This window comes from Schistocerca gregaria, chromosome 4, assembly GCF_023897955.1.
Source record: "Schistocerca gregaria isolate iqSchGreg1 chromosome 4, iqSchGreg1.2, whole genome shotgun sequence".
In the NCBI taxonomy this organism is placed as follows: domain Eukaryota; kingdom Metazoa; phylum Arthropoda; class Insecta; order Orthoptera; family Acrididae; genus Schistocerca; species Schistocerca gregaria.
The window spans coordinates 345,560,898-345,581,867 of NC_064923.1; the positions used below are offsets into that span (position 1 = coordinate 345,560,898).

The 20,970-nt window shown below is 43.4% G+C and overlaps 1 protein-coding gene across 1 annotated transcript in view; it reads left to right on the plus strand.

The window, feature by feature from the left end:
* LOC126267425 (uncharacterized) overlaps positions 1-20,970 on the plus strand; it is a 181,745-nt gene that overhangs the window by 156,700 nt on the left and 4,075 nt on the right. The window contains exons 4-5 of the mRNA XM_049972678.1: positions 19,730-19,853; positions 20,646-20,810. Of these exons, the coding sequence (XP_049828635.1) occupies positions 19,730-19,853; positions 20,646-20,810 (289 nt within the window). The remainder of the gene's footprint in view (positions 1-19,729; positions 19,854-20,645; positions 20,811-20,970) is intronic.

Here is a 20,970-nt window from a genome sequence, read left to right on the forward strand (position 1 = left end):
TATCTGCCTCAGGAACATTTGTCGAATAAGCACGCGGATTTTTGCGCTGTATTTACGTATTACACGATGTGGCGGGTTAAAAACAAGGCTGCAGTGAGCAGTATGAAATTAAACTAAGAAATTAACATCGTGTTAACATCGAAGATCTTAGAGATGAAGCAGAAGCTAAGTGGCATGAGAACGGAGAGGAGAACCGGCGGTGACTTCGTCGGAAGAACCGTCCTAGCATTCACCTGAAGACAGTTGGTGAAACGGAAACATAGATCATCATGGACGAGTGGGAACTTGAACCACACTCATGGTGAATCCGAATTATGTAACTAGAGAACATCATTCGACGAACTTCAGTGCTAGCTACGGAATGCTGCCACCTGTGAGCTTAGGAATGCAGCTGGCTGGCTCTTCCGTTCAGATTTCGCGGTGGTTAGTCGTGGTGCAACGATTCCCGCAATGTCCGCCAACGCTCCTGGTGAGTCAGGCGTGCGCTGCGGTTATCCTTACATGAAAGCGACGGTCCCTGCAGCTGTAGTTCCTGCACCACAGCTAGCTGCTTCCGTCCGGCTGCATTTCAGAAGAATCGAATCGGGAACGAGTAGGCTCTGCGTACCGGCACAGTCGGAAGTTTACCACATCTCCTACTGACGATCGTTAACGCCCCGTTCGGAAGTCCTTGCCAGATTCCGTACGTAACGTCCTGCTTCGTAGCAGCCTGCCTACTATAAGTGTGGCCCGTCGATCGTGACGTTTAACATGTGGTTGAACACCTCCTGTTTCCTTAAATAGCGTAACTATCTGGCGAACGGTCCGGACACTTGGATGATGTCGTCCAGGATACCCAGCAGCATACATAGCACACACCCGTTGGGCATTTTGATCACAATAGCCATACATCAACACGATATATACCTTCTCCGCAATTGGTAAACGTTCCATTTTAACACTGGTAATGTATCAGGAAGCAAATACCGTCCGCACTGGCGGAATGTTACGTGATACCACGTACTTATAGGTTTGTGGCTATTACAGCGCCATCTATCACAAAGCGAAAAAAGTGGTCCAACTAAAGCATTCATATTTCTTTACCTACTACACGAACATGTAATAAAAAATAGGGGTTCCCATTTAAAAAAACGCAGTTGATATCCATTTGACCTATGGCAGCGCCATCTAGCGGGCCAACTATAGCGCCATCTGGTTTCCCTCTTCAAGCTAGACGAGTTTCGTTCTTTGTAGTTTTTTTGTTTGACGGTTATTTCGTGAGATATTTGGCCCGGTCACGATCAATGAACCACCCTGTAGTTACTCATAATTTACTATTTTTTTCGCTAGCCAGTGCCTTGGTTTTTATTATAGGCACAGTATTTCTCCTATTTCAGCTCATTACTAGGACTGGTTAAAGTAAAGCAGTCCTTTTTCTGATAGGGTTGTTGCTGTACAGCACCACTATCGCCAGAAACTTTCATCAGAATAGTAATATAAAAAAACAGCCGACATTTCGCGTGCAGGGTAATTTAAATGCAAAAATAAAGGAGAACAGCAATCTGATAGTGAACCTGAGGCAGCTAATGCCGCTATTTGTCCTTAATAGGTAACGTTATTATTATGTGGCACGTCGGTATTTTTCTGTACGAATCAACCTTACATTTACAGGGGACATGCTAATATTTTGTGAATGTTGTACCACAACGATTTCAAGTGAAACAAGTCATTTGTTTTTATCATCAAGTACAATAGTTCCACGACCGAAATGAACGTAGATAATTTCTATTTTGGAATCGGTTATCGTTAACTGCTTATTATTTATGTTAATACACTCTAAGACGGAGAACGATGCACCACGAAGGAATTATGCAAATTGGTCGCAAACTGCTATTCGTACAGGTATTGTCGAAATATGACAAACTGTAAACTTAGGCGGCCGATGGATGAACCTGTGGCGCTGTAAGAAAATTTCACAGCGCAGCTGACACTTATAGAGGTCGACCGCTGTGGCCGAGCGGTTCTAGGCGCTTCACTCTGGAACCGCGCGACCGCTACGGTAGCAGGTTCGAGTCCTACCTCGGGCATGGATGTATCTGATGTCCTTATGTTAGTTAGGTTTAAGTAGTTCTAAGTTCTAGAGGACTGATTACCTCGGATGTTAAGTCTCGTATTGCTCAGAGGCACTTGAATCATTTGACACTTAAAGCGAACATACGACATGTCAAAACCGGTGCATAAAGTCTCTGCGAATTTCATTCCGTGTACTAGGACAGTAATTGTGCGTCAAAGACAGACACTTAAACAATATACACAGCATTCGGGAGAGGACGTAAAGTTGGGCTCAAAGAAGCCGGTCGGAGTAATCGGTGAATCGTTCGACATTTGAATAGGAGCCATGCCACTATTCGACGATGTCGGCAGGAATGGTTGAACCGTGGTCGAAGACGGCCATGGTCGACCTAGGACAGAGCAATCGTCAGAGAGGCACTCATAGCTCCGGATTCATCATTATGATTGATCCGTCGTGCAACTAGTGCATAGGTGACCACAGGGACCATTAATAGGCGGCTCAAAGGTAGGTAGCTGACATAATGGTGGCCCTTGTCATGATACCGTTGACCTCTGTACACCAATAAGCCTGTTTACAGTGGTGCCGCGCACATTCGGCCTGGAATCTCATTGAACGGAGTAGAATTGTCTTCAGTGATGAGTCCCGCTTCAAACTGAGCCCCAATGACCAGCGAAGAAGGGCAGCGGTATACCAATATGACTGTCACCCGCCATATGGTCCGCATCCAGAAGTTGTGGTCCAGGTTGCCATTTCATTTCGAACCAGGACCTCTTTGGTTGTCATCGCGGCACCCTTACAGCTCAGCGGTACGTCTACAATATTCTACACCCCGATTCGTTGCCCTTCAAGACAAGCCACCGTGGGCCTACATTTGAACAAGGTAATGTCCGCCTACACACAACGGAAGTTCCTACTGCTTGTCTTCATGATTGCCAAACCCTACATTGGCCAGCAAGGTCCCCGGGTCACTCTCCAACTGAGAACGCTTGGAGCATTATGGGCAGGATCCTTCAATTCGAGACTCTGACGATCTAACGCTGCAGTTGGACAGAATTTGGCACAATGGTCCTCAGGGGTACATCCAACAATTCTACTAATCAGTATCAAGCTGAATAGTTGCTTGCATAGGGGCCAGAGGTGGACCAGCGCGTTATTGACTTTCTATGTTTGTGAAGCTGTTCCTCTTGATTAAATTATCGCCTTTTCTGAAACTGCGATGTGTTTTTCTGTACTTGTACATCACATCTAACGATTTCCGCCCCATTCGACTAATTCCTTTGTGGTGTGTCCTTGTTTTGGGCGGTGGGAGGGGGGTGTATTATTGACAGCTGAAATTGCTGTCGTTTGCACCAGTACCTGCAGCATCTTAAGCCACATCTGCAATTCCGCAGTAATCCACAAACTATTCTTGAAGTGCAAAAAAACGGCTCTAAGCACTATGGGACTTAACGTCTGAGGTCATCAGTCCCCTAGACTTTGAACTATTTAAACCTAACTAACCTAAGAACATCACACACATCCATGCCCGAGGCAGGATTCGAACTTCCGACCGTAACAGCAGCGCGGTTCCAGACTGAAGCGCCTAGAACTGCTCGGCCACAGCGGTCGGCGTTGAAGTGCACCTCCAAGTTCCATAAATGTATGGTGCGTTTTGATAGTCAGTTAATTCTGCTTATTTTGTACTAAAAAGTCCCAGAATTAGCTCGAAATTATTTTGTTTTTGATTGTTGGAAGAGGCTTCTTTCGCTACCTGACGAGGACTATGCTTTCAGAATGACCGAGTTCCTTGGAAGTTTTACCGCGAGGCGACTCGTTAACTAGAAACAGCGTTCCCTGATCTACGTCTGATACTTAACACTGTAGTTTTAGATTGGCTAGATTCAGTTCTCCATTTTGTCGCTTCCCGTTCCTCTTCTTCGTTCTGACGAGACTGCTGCGTTCCACATCATGGAAGATCTGCTGATCGAAATCACATTTAGGACTGCCGCTGCAGTTCTTTCCTTCCACAATCTCTTCATCTGCAGTTTCCAGCGACGACTCATGTCTTAATTTGTGTCCAGCCTTTCTATATCTTCGATTCATTATGTTATTTATAATTATTGTTTTAGTTGCAATTGGAATGCAGCGTGGAGGGTAAAAATCGTAGACGGAGACCAGGAGATGAATACACTAAACACATACAGAAGAATGTAGGTTGCAGTAGGTACTGGGAGATGAAGAAGCTTGCACAGGATAGAGTAGCATGGAGATCTGCATCAAACCAGTCTCAGGACTGAAGACCACAACAACAACAGTTGCAAGACGTCCAGATCAGTCCACATAACATTCAGTAGTCTTCTGTACCACCATATTTTGAAGACTTCATCGTTTCATTACCGCCTTCCCCATTGCCCATATTTCGCAATCACATAGAGCTGTGCTCCCAGTTAAGCTTTTTCTTAAATGTTTTTCTACTCTCACGGTTTATATGTGTGGATGTTGTTAGCTGTTTCTTTCTCTGAAAGCCCATTCTCCTCATGCGGTCCTTGTTACTATGCCTTTCCTTCCTACTTACTCTATCTTCCAGATAGTGAAATCCACGCACTTCTTATACACTCTTCTGTTCAACATTTCGCCATCCAGCATGTCTACCATCTGCGCGCATTTTTTCCTTAGTTTCCATTTTGTTTGTGTGGTTATAGCTATCAGCTAGCATCCGTACCATTTCATTAAGCAGACGACTCAATTTCTGCTCGCTTTCTGGCCCCTTGTTGGGCACGGTATGTGGGCTAAACTAGATCTGCGGTCAAGTAACCATGGCTACATCTACATCTACATCTACAAACATACTTCGCAATCCACCATACGGTGCGTGGCGGAGGGTACCTCGTACCACAACTAGCATCTTCTCTCCCTATTCCACTCCCAAACAGAACGCGGGAAAAATGACTGCCTATATGCCACTGTACGTGCCCTTATCTCTCTTATCTTTGTAGTCTTTCCGCGAAATATACGTTGGCGGCAATAAAATATACTGCAGTCAGTCTCAAATGCTGCAGTAGCGATTCACGACAAGAACGCCTTCTTTCCTCTAGAGCCTTCCACCCGAGTTCCTGCAGCATTTCCGTAACACTCGCGTGATGATAAAACCTACCGGTAACAAATCTAGCAGCCCGCCTCTGAACTGCTTCTATGTCCTCCATCAATCCAACCTGGTAGGGATCCCAACGCTCGAGTAGTACTCAAGAATAGGGCGCACCAGCGTACTCAATAATAGGTCGCACCAGCGTTCTATAAGCGGTCTCCTTTACAGATGAACCACATCTTCCCGAAATTCTACCAATGAACCGAAGACGACCATTCGCCTTTCCCACAACTGCCATTACATGCTTGTCCCACTTCATATCGCTCTGCAATGTTACTCCCAAATATTTAATCGACGTGACTGTGTCAAGCGCTACACTACTAATGGAGTATTCAAACATTACATGATTCTTTTTCCTATTCATCTGCATTAATTTACATTTATCTATATTTAGAGTTAGCTGCTATTCTTTACATGGCTGTAAACGTACTACCGATTTTATTAGTACTCCGTTTAATGTTTCGACTTTTTGAGTGACAACTGAGTTATAGTGCTCACTACCTCAGGAGGTTGGGAAATTCCCCTCTACTCTCAGTCGATGCAAGAACGCCATCGCATTATGAGACGGTTATGAACGGCTGATAAGCCGCGAAAGCTCAAACTTGTGCTTGTGACTACTATTGGTCACCTGGCGGTGTGCGGTGAGTCTGGGAGCTGCTGGTGGGAAGCTGGCGCCCGGCTGGAGCACTGGCCCTCGACGGCCTCGTGACATAAGCAGAGCGCGACGCGCCGCACGTGCTGCCTACTTGCCAGTGCAATGTCACCACGTCTACGTCTGTACACTGAAACTAGGTGCATAACAGGAAACTCTTATGTCAAAACTACGTAGGTTTCTACGACCGGGCTCACGATGCTTAATATTCTTATGGGTGTTGTACCACGTCATAGTATAAAATACATTAACTGTAAACTTAAAACCAGCGTTTCGACCTTATTGCAATGGCCTTCCTCAGGAAAAGAGGAAGGCTGTTGCACTAAGGCTAAGTTTATAATTAAAGTACACTACTGGCTACACCAAGAAGAAATGCAGATGATAAACGGGTATTCATTGGGCACAAATATTATACTAGAACTGACATGTGATTACATTTTCAAGCAATTTGGGTGCATAGATCCTGAGAAATCAGTACCCAGAACAACCACCTCTGGCCGTAATAACGGCCTTGATACGCCTGGGCATTGACTCAAACAGAGCTTGGATGGCGTGTACAGGTACAGCTGCCCATGCAGCTTCAACACGATACCACAGTTCATCAAGTGTAGTGACTGGCGTATTGTGAAGAGCCAGTTGCTCGGCCACCATTGACCAGACGTTTTCAATTTGTGAGATATCTGGAGAATGTCCTGGACAGGGCAGCAGTAGGTCATTTCATGTATCCAGAAAGGCCCATACAGGACCTGCAATATGCGGGCGTGCATTATCTTGCTGAAATGTAGGGTTTTGCAGGGATCGAATGAAGGATAGAGCCACGGGTCGTAACACATCTGAAATGTAACGTCCACTGTTCAAACAGGTTACGTTAACCGAGATCCAAGCTAACTGCCTGACGTCTGCAATCTGTTTCTTTCGGCCGCTACTTACCGTTCTCGCCACCTATCGGCAAACGGCGGAGGCAAAGTTGTACATCTTGTAATTTTCCACGTACTCCCATTTTCAGCTGTGTGCACGTAATCAAAACATTTTTTCGTTTTTTACAAGTGAGTAATCTCTGCCTAAGTGTTCAAATTTAGATTTTCTATCGTTTCCCTATATAACGAATGGCAATGTCATGACAGTTCTTCCCCGGGTTCATTCCATGCGTACGCTCTGCCTATAATGATCTCGTCACTCATATAATGTCAACATCTTATTTTCACTTTTAATGTTTCTTCTCTTCGCCTCCTCTCCCACCACTTCCGTTCAGGCGCTAGGTGTCGAAAGAGGTGTCAGATGTCAAAATTTTCCTTAATTTGACTCGACTGCATGAGTGTCTTAATAATAAAGAACAAATGCATTAAAACTTCACTCATGCTGCGGCAATTTTTCGCGCATCTCAGAGTCTATGAAGTCATATGTCTTGAACTGTGTGTCGTACAATGATGCATTTGTGCAGGTACACTCAGCGGCATAAGTGTATGCTGTCTCCAGAGGAGTAACAAATTTATACGCCCAACATCATGCGATAGTTGTTCACACATCTCCGTGTTTATGACATATCTCCTGATGTATGTATCATACAGTGATGTAACTGTGTAGGTACATTCTGCAGCATATGTGGATACTCTCTGCAAAATGTCTTGAAAATAAATTTGGTAGAAAGGGAGTAATAAATTTAAACATCGTGCATAACGCGGCAGTTTTTGACGCATTTCGGTGTTTATGACGTCATATCTCCTGAACTGTCTGGTACTATGATATACTTCTGTAGGTGCATTTGCGCATTTGTCGGGATATGTGGATACTGTCTACGAAATTTATTGAGAATATAGTTAGTAACACAGAAGCAATAGATTTAAACGTCATGCATGATGCGGCAGTTTTTCACGCATCTCATTTTTATGACGTCATAACTCGTGAACTATATTATGTAGGTTCTTCTTACCCCCACAGTCACTGTTGTCTGACAGTAAAGGATATATGTATCAAGTTTGATTGAAATATATTTTTTTTATAATTTGTACGTATTTTAATTGAAACTGTGTATGTTCACTCGATTATCTTTCACAATTCGAGAGCTTATGCGCAAAATTCTTCATTAGAGAGCTTAAGGCCAGAGGATCGCAAAAATTTCACTCGCTTAACCAGTAAATATGCATTCGAAAAACATGTTTGCTTGAAGGTGTTTTGTAGGAGGGGACGAATGCAAGCGTGACCAACCAAAACCTTCGCGTGCTGTTACATAGAAAAGCCGTAGAAAGAATCAAGCTGCCACAATCACTTTCCTGTGCGAGGCTGTGACTCACTATCTCAGGAATTCTACGTCACACATCCTACCGCACCTTCCTGTACGATTCGTGATTTCAGACGCCGCCGCGTGTGCGGGTCAGCTGTGCCCGGCCACTGCTGAGGTACTGGCCCGGATGTTTTGCAAACTACGGTCCGGTTCCTGTTCCTTCCACGCAGCGGGGTTGCAGATACTACGAAACGAAAGCTATCAGGTGCGAAGCCGGATGTTTTTTCCATCCGTGCGGAAACGAAGAAAAAGCTTGGAAGCTTGTTCACGAAACACGATTTTGCAGTAACATATACTGGAACGAAAAACAAATTTTAACACTGATGGTTTAAAAAAGAATCCCGAAGTTGACCACTGTTTACTATAACGGCCCAGGAGATGCGGATATGAAATCTTTTGTATTCTGAGAATGGACTTGTTAAGACCTGTATGAATGTAACAATTAACGAGATCTGAAGACGACATAGCTTTCATAACTGAATGTGGAGATGAGGCAAAATTCGAGGTGTACTCATCGACACTACAACGCGAAATTAACTAAAATAAAGGCGAACTCTGGGATGCTCCATTTAGAAAAGACACGGACCTTTTCCTCTACCCAGTGTAAGTCTCTGCTCCATCTCTGCTATTAATGACCTTATTGTCGTTTAGGCCTGTTCTACCTTACCTCCTTTGAAGGAATAAAGGAGGGTGGGGGTGGGGGGGATGTTAAGCCAGACGACCGTGTGGAATATTTTGCAGAACAGCTGCCACTGTCCATATCACTTGGCCTTATTATATACGGACCTGCCTCAGCGGCAATGGTTTAGTCGCTGGTTCGTCGCATAGTCCACCATGATGCTGGAGGATTCTACAGATATTGCCAGCTGTCACATCACCCACTTACGGAACGCGGAGAATACCCACGGCAGGGTTACAGCAAACCATCAACACCGTTTCAGCCTCAGTATGTGGTTGGGGATTATTGGGAGCCGATTTGTGGCACTATCCATCTCTCCACAACGTCTCGCAGGCGAGGTATGTCTGAAATTCCTGCGAGTGACCCTTTTTCCCGTGCTGGAAGACGTGCCTTTGGGGTGCGAAGGGTACTGTGGCCACTACATGAACTTGCTCCAGCACTCTGCCCTATGGAGCCTGGACTAAAACGCTAGTACAGACAGAACATTCCCACTTGCCTAGTATGCTCTGTGTGCTTTCCATTGTTTGCACCTTCAAGTGGATATACCTCCTTTGGAACGCATTTCCGATCACATGTCCAAATGGTCTGTTTTGCTACTTATTCCTCTCAGGGACCGTTTCATACAGTTTGTCCACATTTAGCAAACTCACCCATGTATAATACGTCATAAACCTAAGGAGATGACATTCAGGGCATTTACGAAACTGTTAGCTCATGAGTATAGTCTATGCAAGTCTGCTGCTAGTTACTCTCTTCAGCTAGACGCATCTACCTTACTGCTAGATGTTTGCTACTGTCTACTCATCCTTCGTCAAGTCACCGGAAAAAATCCTTGGTCCCTGTAACATAAATTTGAATAATGTAATCTTCTCACTAGAGAAGTTTATTTACCCAGATGGCAAGAGATACACATATAGCCAACTACTTTCAGCAAGTTAAATTGGCATCTTCAGATCGTCTACATACATACATACATACATACATACATCACTGTGCCATGTTATGTAGTGCACAGTCATATAGTGACTGATATACCTGGAAACAAGTTTTTGATTAATGGCTAAATGACCCTGTACCACGTAGAGTGCCACAATGGTCTGTGTATATAGAAGTCCTGAAGACGGTAACTGAACTTGCCGAAATTAGAAAGAAGATTACATTATTCATATTCAGAATTCGATCTCCTGCTGACATTGTCAGGTAACTCCATCGGAACAGGCCATGGAAGGCCCAACGTGACCGACCTGCCGCCGTGTCGTCCTCAGACCACAGGCATCACTGGATGCAGATATGGAGGGGCATGAGGTCAGGACACCGCTATCACGGCCGTATGTCAGTTTACGAGACCAGAGCCGCTACGTCTCAATCAAGTAGCTCCTCAATTTGCCTCACAAGGGCTGAGTGCCCCCTCTCCTCCCCCCTCACCGCCAGGTGCTAGCCCAGCCCGACAGCACGTAACTTCGGTGATCTGTCGGGATCATTGCCGTTAGCATTGTCAAATAACCATAACATAAATTTGTCTGTTTACATGTCCCACCTGTTTCAGTTTTATTTTCATTACAGTCCACTTTCTGCACTCCAATTTCATCACTGATCCAGTCGTTTGTTTTTCTGCCCCATTGGCAGTTCTCAAAACGTACCTTAACATCACTCCCAAAGCAACCTCAGGTCTTGAATTATTGTTGGATTAAAAGTTTTGTCTCATTAACGCAAGCCGAAACTGGTGATATACAACAACTGTGGAGTGCCCTATCGGAAGCTTATTTTTGAAACCACAATTTCGGTTACCAAATGCATCTCAGACCACTTTCACTCTTTTTTTTCCACCGAGTAGTTGTCGTAACATGTTTGAAATGCAGCTTGTCAATAGGTTCTCTGACTATTGCAAATTTCCACAGTTTCCATTTCAGTATTTTGGTTATCCGTTAATTTGGTCCTATAAATGATTTTCAGGCCTAGAAGTAGAAAAACAGGTATTCTGTAGGCTACGTGCAAACATGTAATTCAGATTTCTATCGAGTCTCCATTTTAGGAAGAAGATTGTGTAATATTTGAACGCCTTCCCGCTTCTGGAGCTCTGATTATTTGTAGTAATTGCCCAGTCATTTGTAGCCTTGTGACAAGCTACAACTCTAAAGCTCGTATTGTCCTATCAGAAAAAGACAATAGTTGGAGAAAGCACGTTTTGCACAAAAAGCGACCGGCACAAATCGGCAACGCGGAGGATACCTTCGAATGGTGCCCCGATTGTCCGACGGCTGCTGCTGCAAAGCCTTTTTCTCGCCTGTCGGGACGGCGGCGAAGGCCGCTGCAGATCTGTCCCGTTTGTCACGCAAAGCGAGAACGAGGTCGCCGCTGCGCAAACGGTGTCGCGTCGTGCTGAGCTGTCGCGCTTCTCTATCTCGGCTGTTGACGGGCGGACGTCCGCTGCTGCCGGCGCGCCAGACTGCGTGGAGCCGACGGACCGCACAGCTTCCGCCGTCGCGCCCATTAATCACCCTCTGCTCCCTGCAATCAACCCACGCTGGGGCCAGAAACATACTGGGGCAGTGGCCGCTAAACTTTTCTGATCAAGAGCCAGTACTACACTGTGGGGCGACAGTACGGGCCACATACACTACTGGCCATTAAAATTGCTACACCAAGAAGAAATGCAGATGATAAACGGGTATCCATTGGACAAATATATTATACTAGAACTGACATGTGATTACATTTTCACTCAATTTGGATGCATAGATCCTGAGAAATCAGTACCCAGAACAACCACCTCTGGCTGTAATAACGCCCTTGATACGCCTGGGCAAACAGAGCTTGGATGGCGTGTACAGGTACAGCTGCCCATGCAGCTTCAACACGATACCACAGTTCAAAGGCGTATTATGATGAGCCAGTTGCTCGGCCACCATTGACCAGACGTTTTCAGTTGGTGAGAGAATGTGCTAGCCAGGGCAGCAGTCGAACATTTTCTGTATCTAGAAAGGCCCGTACAGGACCTGCAATATGCGGGTCGTGTATTATCCTGCTGAAATGTAGGGTTTCGCAGGGATCGAATGAAGGGTAGAGCCACGAGTCGTAACTCATCTGAAATGTAACGTCCACTGTTCAAAGTGCCGTCAATGCGAACAAGAGGTGACCGAGACGTGTAACCAATGACACAACATACCATCACGCGGGGTGATACGCCAGTATGGCGATGACCAATACACACTTCCAATGTGCGTTCACCGCGATGTCGCCAAACATGGATCGAACCATCATGATGCTGTAAACAGAGCCTGGATTCATCCGAAAAAATAACGTTTTGCCATTCGTGCACCCAAATTCGTAGTTTCGTACACCATCGCAGGCGCTCATGGCTGTGATGCACCGTCAAGGGTAACCGCAGCCATGGTCTCCGAGCTGATAGTCCATGCTCCTGCAAACGTCGTCGAAATGTTCGTGCAATGGTTGTTGTCTTGCAAATGTCCCCATCTGTTGACTCGGGTATCGAGACGTGGCTGCACGATCCGTTACAGACATGCGGATAAGATGCCTGTCATCTCGACTTTAGTGATACGAGACCGTTGGGATCCAGCACGGCGTTCCGTATTACCCTCCTGAACTCTCCTATTCCATATCCTCCTAACAGTCATTGGATCTGAGCAACTCGAGCAGCTTTGTCGCGATACGATAAACTGCAATCGCGATAGTCTGCAATCCGACCTTTATCAAAGTCGGAAACGTGATGATACGCATTTCTCCTCCTTACAAGAGGCATCACAACAACGTTTCACGAGGCAACGCCGGTCAACTGTTGTTTATGTATGAGAAATTGTTTCGAAACTTTCCTCGTGTAGGTGTCGCCACCGGCGCCAACCTCGAGTGAATGCTCTGAAAAGCTAATCATTTGCATATCAGAGCATCTTCTTCCTGTCGGTTAAATTTCGCGTCTGTAGCACGTCATCTTCGAGGTGTAGCAATTTTAATGGCCAGTAGTGTATGTACCGATGTTACTAATTGGTAGCCTACATAAGTTAGTATGATATGTGCCACCAATAGATTCGTCGCGACAGTTTTCGGAGGAAATACATCTCATACTTAAGATATTTCAATCGAGTAACTCGCAACTGTCACCAGGTAATCTTTGAGCCTCGGGGAGCACCTGGTGAAGACTGCGAGTTAGTCAATCGAAGTATCGTGCAAGTATGACACGGAATATAGGCAGAAACGCGATTTTCAAAGATGGCAACACAATAACTCTTTTTCAGGTGATTTCAGTGCTACACCTTAATACAAAAAAAGCCAACAACTACATCAGCAGATTTGAAACCTCGCTCAATAAATGGAGAAGATTAAAGAAGCTAAAAGCCTACTTAATTTAGTACATCTAATGAAATAACTAACAAGTGGAGTGGAGCAACCAGTTGTCCTTCTGACATAGAAAATATTTGTCGGACCGATTCTCGAATGTGGATCTCAAGCATAGATTGTGTCATCTAACCAAACGAAAAAAAATTCTACCTGCTGACTGGACGGTGCTTCGAGTAGCTGGAGACCTACACTAGGAGTTCCCAACAAACCCCCATTCACAAAACACTTGAAGCCAAGAACATGATAGACAGAAGAAAAGAATAAATCACCAGATTCGGGCTCAACAGACTACAAAACAATGGACTTACAAAATCACTCTAGCAGCATCGTTTAATTTTCCGAAATTCAAATATACATTTCCTCCGTACACTGTTCTTGAAGCAGTATAGAATTCACTCCAACAGAATCCTCTAGAAAACGAAGGAATCAATGAAACTGTCAACAGACCAAGAACTCTGACAAGGATTTGGGGTGATGTAGTAACCTGATATATACTGATAATCAAAAGTTTGGAATAGTGTCGTAAAAAGTAGTCAACGATACTAGATGTCTTTAGAGGCCATATGCTGGGCAGTGTTTACTGCCGGCACGCTTTGCGGCTATTTCCCAGTCATATAAACATATCATTGCCACAGCAGCACACCACGAGCAGTCCAGTATCAACGACAGCTTCATTCGGTTTACTGCGGTAAAATGCCACGTTAAAGCACGCAACACTTTGATAGAGTCAGGGTAGTGGCTTTACTTTCAGCAGGTTATACACAGCAAGATGTTAGCGACCGGTTACATGTCACTCATAGTGGTGTGTCTAAGGCGTGGAGAAAGTACAGAGAGATGGGAACAATAGACCTCGCAGTGGTCGTTCTCGTATGACAACACCAATGCAGGATCATTTCCTCAAACTGCCGGCTCGCAGGCGCACAACATCCAACATCAACTGCCAGAAATATTGGAGATGACTTCTCCTGGGCAATAGGGATTCTTATCTCAGACCAAAAAGTGCAGAGAACATTGCAGCAGAGTGGTCGTCATTCCAGACGACCATTGAGAAGTTTTGCTCTGAGCCAACGGGAACGACACAGTCGAAAGACCTGGGCTCTTGGACATCAACGTCGGACCATCGTAGAATGGAGTGATATCGTATTTGCTGACGAGACCAGGATTGGTTTGCGACCAGACACTAGACGCGTTAGGGTTTCAAGAAGCGCTATACGACACCGGAAACGCAGATACGTTCAGGAAATCCATCCGTTTGGAAGTGGAAATGTAATGTTCTAGGCGGCAATAATGGTGGGACGGCGGACCCCTCTAATTCTCATCTACGGCAATTTGACCGGTCCCCGATACATTCAAGAGGTTCTACAAATGATTGTAAGGCGCTACAGATATTGTGAAGTCGGTGATTCATGCTAGTCGCTGACAGCCATACTCTAGCAGTGTCTCGGTATCTTCAAAGATGCGACATCAACCGAATGCGTTGGCCAGCACACTCCCCTGACGTAAGTGCAACTGAGCATGCATGGGACCTGTTGAAGACGGCCATTGCGCAGCGTCCGAATCCACCAGACAATCTTCAGGACCTCGCTCAAGCTGCCCCAGAGCAGTGGACTTCATGACCGAATATAAACTTGAGGGTCTCATCCAGAGCATGCCTCGCGGGGTTGAAGAACTCATCCGTGCGCGCGGAGGATATACTCACTACCAAAGACTGATAATCGTCATCATGAGATAAGGATTTTCACTGTTTTTGTTTTCAATATGTACATTTCGGAAAGAGCCTGCTTTGTTTTGTAATGATTTTTTATAGCTAACCAAAATCGATTTTGTTTTCAGGAGGAATTATGTTATTTTGTTAATAAGATATTGTACAAATCTCAAAGGATGTACTGTAAGAAGTAATTGCAGTAATCTCTACGATTCTCTAAACTTTTGTCGAGTGTGTAGAAAGAGCAAGTTATTGACGAAAATTACTTCCAGTCAATTCCTATAGAAGAAGGCAATATTATCTACATCGACTACATTTTCAAGTTTGTCATCTTTTACAGAATTAAACGGAAATTTTCTACATCAACAGAATTCCAAGATCACGATATAACATTATCAATATCACTGAGAATATATGAAGATATATAAGCTGAAAAACAGGCAACCAATCCCAGCTGGGTTTTTTTTCGACTTAGAATTTTTTCCCCCAGCCGTAAGGCAAATTCAGGGATCTGGAATGAATGAAATGTAATGAGCAACATCTCCCTCTCAACTACTCATCTGCATGCAATTAAAAATCCTAAAAAATTAATAAACACCCAATTGTCGTAAGTAAATGGTGACACAACAGCGTAGATTACAACTACTGGCTGACAGGGCTGTGATCTCCTGCAACCCACCATCTCTTTCAGAGGTGGAATGAAAAATCATAGAAAAACAATTTTAAAAAACCTTTATGCAGTGACGAGGCCGATACTTTACGTAACTACCTATCCGGCACAAGACCAATGAGCTCTGTAAAACGAGTCTTTCATGGTATAATTTGATTGGTTGAACAAGATTTGTTATGACTGTAATTTGTATTGCGTAATAAATGGTGATGGCCTATACGTAACCCAAATGCTATTAGAACACATCATCACTGTTCATTAATCAGAGTTTTCACTTAGTTGGTCCTAGTGTTTGGTACGATGATGTACCGTTATCCGTGTGACATTCAAAAGAGCGCAAGGACAACTGCAAGAACCCCGATAGTAGCAGGAGACAGTTTATGAACTAATGATAGTTTCCACCATGTTGTATGGATCAGACTGTTCGGCTCCAAGAATGAAGGATTTTAGGCAATCGGAAACATTAGAAGTGATGCTACTCAGATCAGTAAAAATGTGCACCCAAGAAGATAAAATCAGGAACGTGTACATAAGAGCAAAGTTAGATGTGAAATATATAACAAAGAAAATTTCACAGAACAGAAACGAGTGGAAGGAACACGTTCTATGTCGTAAGCAAAATCTAAAAGCGTAAACTACAGATAGCTTTATTTAGCGAAAGTCGCAGATTTATGGTCCTGTCGGATACGGCATTTACTTAGAAAACGCGCTAGAATTAACGTGTGTGACTATTTATGTGCTTTGTATTTAAATTTTATACACCGCGGTGTTCACACTGAAAAAAGATGGCAATAAATTACCGATACGACGTACCTAATAGTTGTTTGCAGCTGTCTGTAAACAATCGTAAACAGATGTGTATTTTTAGCTGCCTTCACACCCAGCCAATAAATTCCTAATTAAAAGTAAGTTGAAGTTCGTGGTCAAAAGCGTAATGATAAATCACACACGCAGACATGATCCATCGAGAAGCAGGAAAGAATAGAGAGACCTGGAACGTAACGTCTTCTTTACAGATGAAATATGACGCGCTTGACTGCGGATTGAGAGCATTATATTCAAATTTTATTTCCTGCCAGCATTAAACGAGCCTCTGCATCATATAATGGCTCCATCAATGACAAAAATCATTTTATTTATTTATGAAGCATACAGGAAGCCTACCTGACGTACTCCGTTATCTTAAAATTAAAACTCCACATAAGGAGAACGTGTACAAGCGCAAGAAACGTCTCTCAGGATTACGTACGTTAGTTATCAGCAAAGTCTCTGAGAGCTTTGGCGTCTGTATATACATATTTGACGCAAGTATAATTAAGAACACTGGTGTGGCAAGTAGGTATAGTATCATGTGGCCTCTGGCTGGGACACAAATCTTTCCAGTCATATTTATGGAGCTAATTTATTAGTTTTCGATCAAGTTTATCTGTGACCTTCAATCAAATCTGCTATGAACAAAAATCGCTATCACTGGAGCGCCAAACTTTATGCATTTTGGGTGCACTCGTATAGACATACTAGAAGCTTTTGAGCACGATATTGGAACTATGAGCCTTTACCGAGAAAAAAAGAAAGGTACTGTCAAATTTCGTCTTAATCTACGTCCTAGTTATCGGTAATTCTGTTTAATGAAGCACTTCGCTCTAGAAGGACATTAAGTTGGGCCCAAATTTGTAACGGTTAAAGGAAGGTTATTTCACATATGCCGACATGTTTGTACTGGAATGGATAATAAATATATTATGTACCAGACTGGGAATAGAATACGGGTCTTTGAACTTCACGATAACACGGAGCCATCTACACGCGCTCACAGACCAACCCACATTCATCGAAAAGTTTGAGCTAGCATGCACGCAGCGACAAAGACCTCAGCGAAAAGCAAAGTATTATAGCATAAGGTAGATTGATGTGAAAAAAAAACGCTCTTTGATATCAGAAACAAATAAATACGAGATGCTTGCAGCACAGACCGAGCATTTCAAGACAACGTTTTCTGTGTGCTACCTGTCTAATTAAGCTGGAGAGTAACAACACACGTTAGTATTATTGTACAGGAAACCAAACGCTAGGCAGGAGACACTTGTAACGGAAAGAGATGAAAATAATTTTTAGAGGATTACAGTTAATTATTATTTTTTACAGCAAGAGTGTGTTAGAACGTCAAATAAACTGCAAACAAATTTCCGCAGGACGATTTAGGGTAGGGCCGGAATCAGGCCGTAACAGCAGGAGCTGCACGCAACTGCACAACAACTGGAGCGTGCATCGACTGCTACTACGGAAGCCGCAGTAACCTAAACAGCTCCCAGGTGGCGAGTACGCTTATAATATACAAATCCAGAACGAGGAAACTCGTGATTTGCTAGTCTGAGGTTAGTCAGCAAAGTACAATTTAGTAAACCTCTCTGACAATTAGAATTACAGAACTCTGCTCGAAGATTAACAAATATTTAGACTCGAAGCATGATAGAATTTTCTGACAAATATGTCGATTGATTTCGTTCAATTCCATTTAACAGTTGCATACACCATCTGTGCGGTCCTGGTTTAGCCGAGGTTGTTCCTTTGTGTTTCCACTCCACAATCACATCACCAACAATCAACTTGGACGTTACAAATTTGGGCCCAACTTAATGTCCTTCTTATGGGTTTGTTGCTCAGGTGACATCCAATGACCAGTTCCCATTCGAAATCATTGATCTCTCCTGACCAGCCCATACTGCTCTTTGCTTCACTGCTGACGACACAATACCCCCCCCCCCCCCTCTGCACTCCCCCACCTCCCACCCAAAAAGAAAAATATCTTTTATACTGGCCTCTTGTGGCGTCTAGTGGTCGGTTCTCCATTACTTGGGGTGGTTGGATACTTCTGATCAGATTGTATACATGTCAGTCTGAGTATGATTTTATTTGGTTTTTCATAGTCATCCAAACTATGGTTGACATTCACATCAACTGTTCAATCATCTCCCCCTAACACTTTCATTTCAATTCAAATGAAGTGAAAATACTGGAAAATTTCAGCATTTTAACGCCCAATAGTAACATAAACAAACGAAATACGTTATGGGGAACCTGCACAATTATACTTCAGTTGGAAATGGATAACAGACTCAGATCTGTGTGATAGATTTAACCTAGGTTGGAAGATCAAGTGGGTTGGTAAAAAATGGCTATTCAGAAGTACTGGGTGATAAAAAAGTCAGTATAAATTTGAAAACTTAATAAACCACGGAATAATGTAGATACAGAGTTAAAAATTGACACACTTGCTTGGAATGACATGGGGTTTTATTAGAACAAAAAAAAAGTGTTGCTGGACGCATGAAAAATCTCTTGTGTGCGTCGTTTGGTGATGATCGTGTGCTCAGCCACCAGTTTCATCATGCTTGGCCTCCCAGGTCCCCAGACCTCAGCCCATGCGATTATTGGCTTTGGGGTTACCTGAAGTCGCAAGTGTAACGTGATCGACCAACATCTCTAGGGATGCTGAAAGACACCAATGCCTCACCATAACTCCGGACATGCTTAACATTATTCCTTGACCACAGCTACTGTTGAGGAATGATGGTGGACATATTGAACATTTCCTGTAAAGAACATCATCTTTGCTTTGTCTTACTTTGTTATGTTAATTATTGCTATTCTGATCAGATGAAGCACCATCTGTTGGACATTTTTTGAACGTTTGTATTTTTTTGGTTCTAATAAAACCGAATGTCATTCCAAGCATGTGTGTCAATTTGTACCTCTCTATCTACATTATTCTGTGATTTTTTCAGTTTTCAAACTTATACTGACTTTTTGATCATCCGGTACATCACACTAGAACTTATCCATCAAGATGTTTAACATATTACTTTGCTAAGCAGTTTTCGCTCTGGGGAGTGGTTGTAATGTGTCCCTAGTGACCTCTATACTGACAGGAAAGTAGACATTAGTGTTCACATAAGTTGAATTTGCAATGTTATTGATTTGATGAAATACAATTTTAGAAGTGTACAAGCTCATATTTAAACACACTTCAAATCATAATATAGAATGTTCTGAGGTAACAGCACTGAGTAACCTCGATACCTCAGACAAATCTGTCAGAACTGTAGACAGGTGCCTTAACTCAGGAGTGTCCACTGTTTTTAATTTATTGCAGACAATTCGTTTACAGTACTGCAATGTAACCAACTGACTGGTGTTTGTTTGTAATTTCAGGAATGTACACTGGCAAGCAAGGAGCGGCGTCGTGCTCTACGACGATCTCACAACCCAGGCTGGCCATCGCCAACTCCTCACCGTGGAACACCTTTGCAAGACTGGTTGTTAACCAGGAACTCTGGTAAGCACAGATAATTGTCATTACTTCTTCAGATTCGTGCTACATCATTAAACCCCAAAAAGTGAGAAGTTGCAGAGCCACTGTGTCTTGGACTGAGTTGGAGGGGTAGGGCAAATCTGGTTTCTACACAATGATTCACAGTCGACTTGGACACCCTTCTCAGCTGACCCACCTAGCCGTTCATCAGAAGGATTTATGTACACTAAGATATGGTTTCAATCCTTTTCTGTAGCATCATATCTCACAGGCATTTCTTAACACTGTGTATGATTGTTCAGTGCATGTGCATTATAGATCTGAGTTCATGTTGTTATGGATTAGCATGGAATTAAAGGAAGGGAGAGGATGAAACTCAGGATCAATACACACCCCACTCCTTTCAGTTAGTACCAAGTTTAAAGCTCTAATCAGACAGACAGATTGCCGTCAACAGCACATGCTCTCCCTCCACAAGAGTTTGTGGAGAGGTTTTGTAAGCAGTCCTGTAATCAAGAATTGCAATCTGTTGTGTCCTGTCCATTTGATCCTCAAATACTGGTGATGATCAAATATTATAGTAGTAGAGTTTATATCTGCCATATCCAGATTGAGTGCCACAAGGTTGAAAGTGATTTACACTAAAGAAATCTAAAAAGTAAACAGCTCATATGAAATCACATCTTCTTATGGGAAGTATTCTCATACTGAGTATGATTAATTTCTTTTAGATCAATTGTATTAATACATGCTGGATATAGTAGATACAATAAACTACTGCATGCATTTGTAGCTCAAACATTTATTTTTGTGCAGGTCACCTTCAGCAACAGCTATCAGACAGTGTTCCTGACCTGGCACAGCATCATCGTCACCAGCATCTCCGAACTGAAGAGCGCCGAAGAACAGAATGTGCAGACACAGATGATGATGAAAGATGGTTCCTACGCAAGCACTTTGACAGGGAAAATAGACTTTCATGTAAGTGATTTGAGCATTATGCTCTACCCTTAAATTTTCCAATGAGTTGTCTATGCCATATCGTGTCATTTGAAACAGTCATCAGTTTTAAACATTCATATGAAATATAGGTCTGAGTTATAGGAATAAGAATTTCTTACCTGTGTATCACTACTTGCAC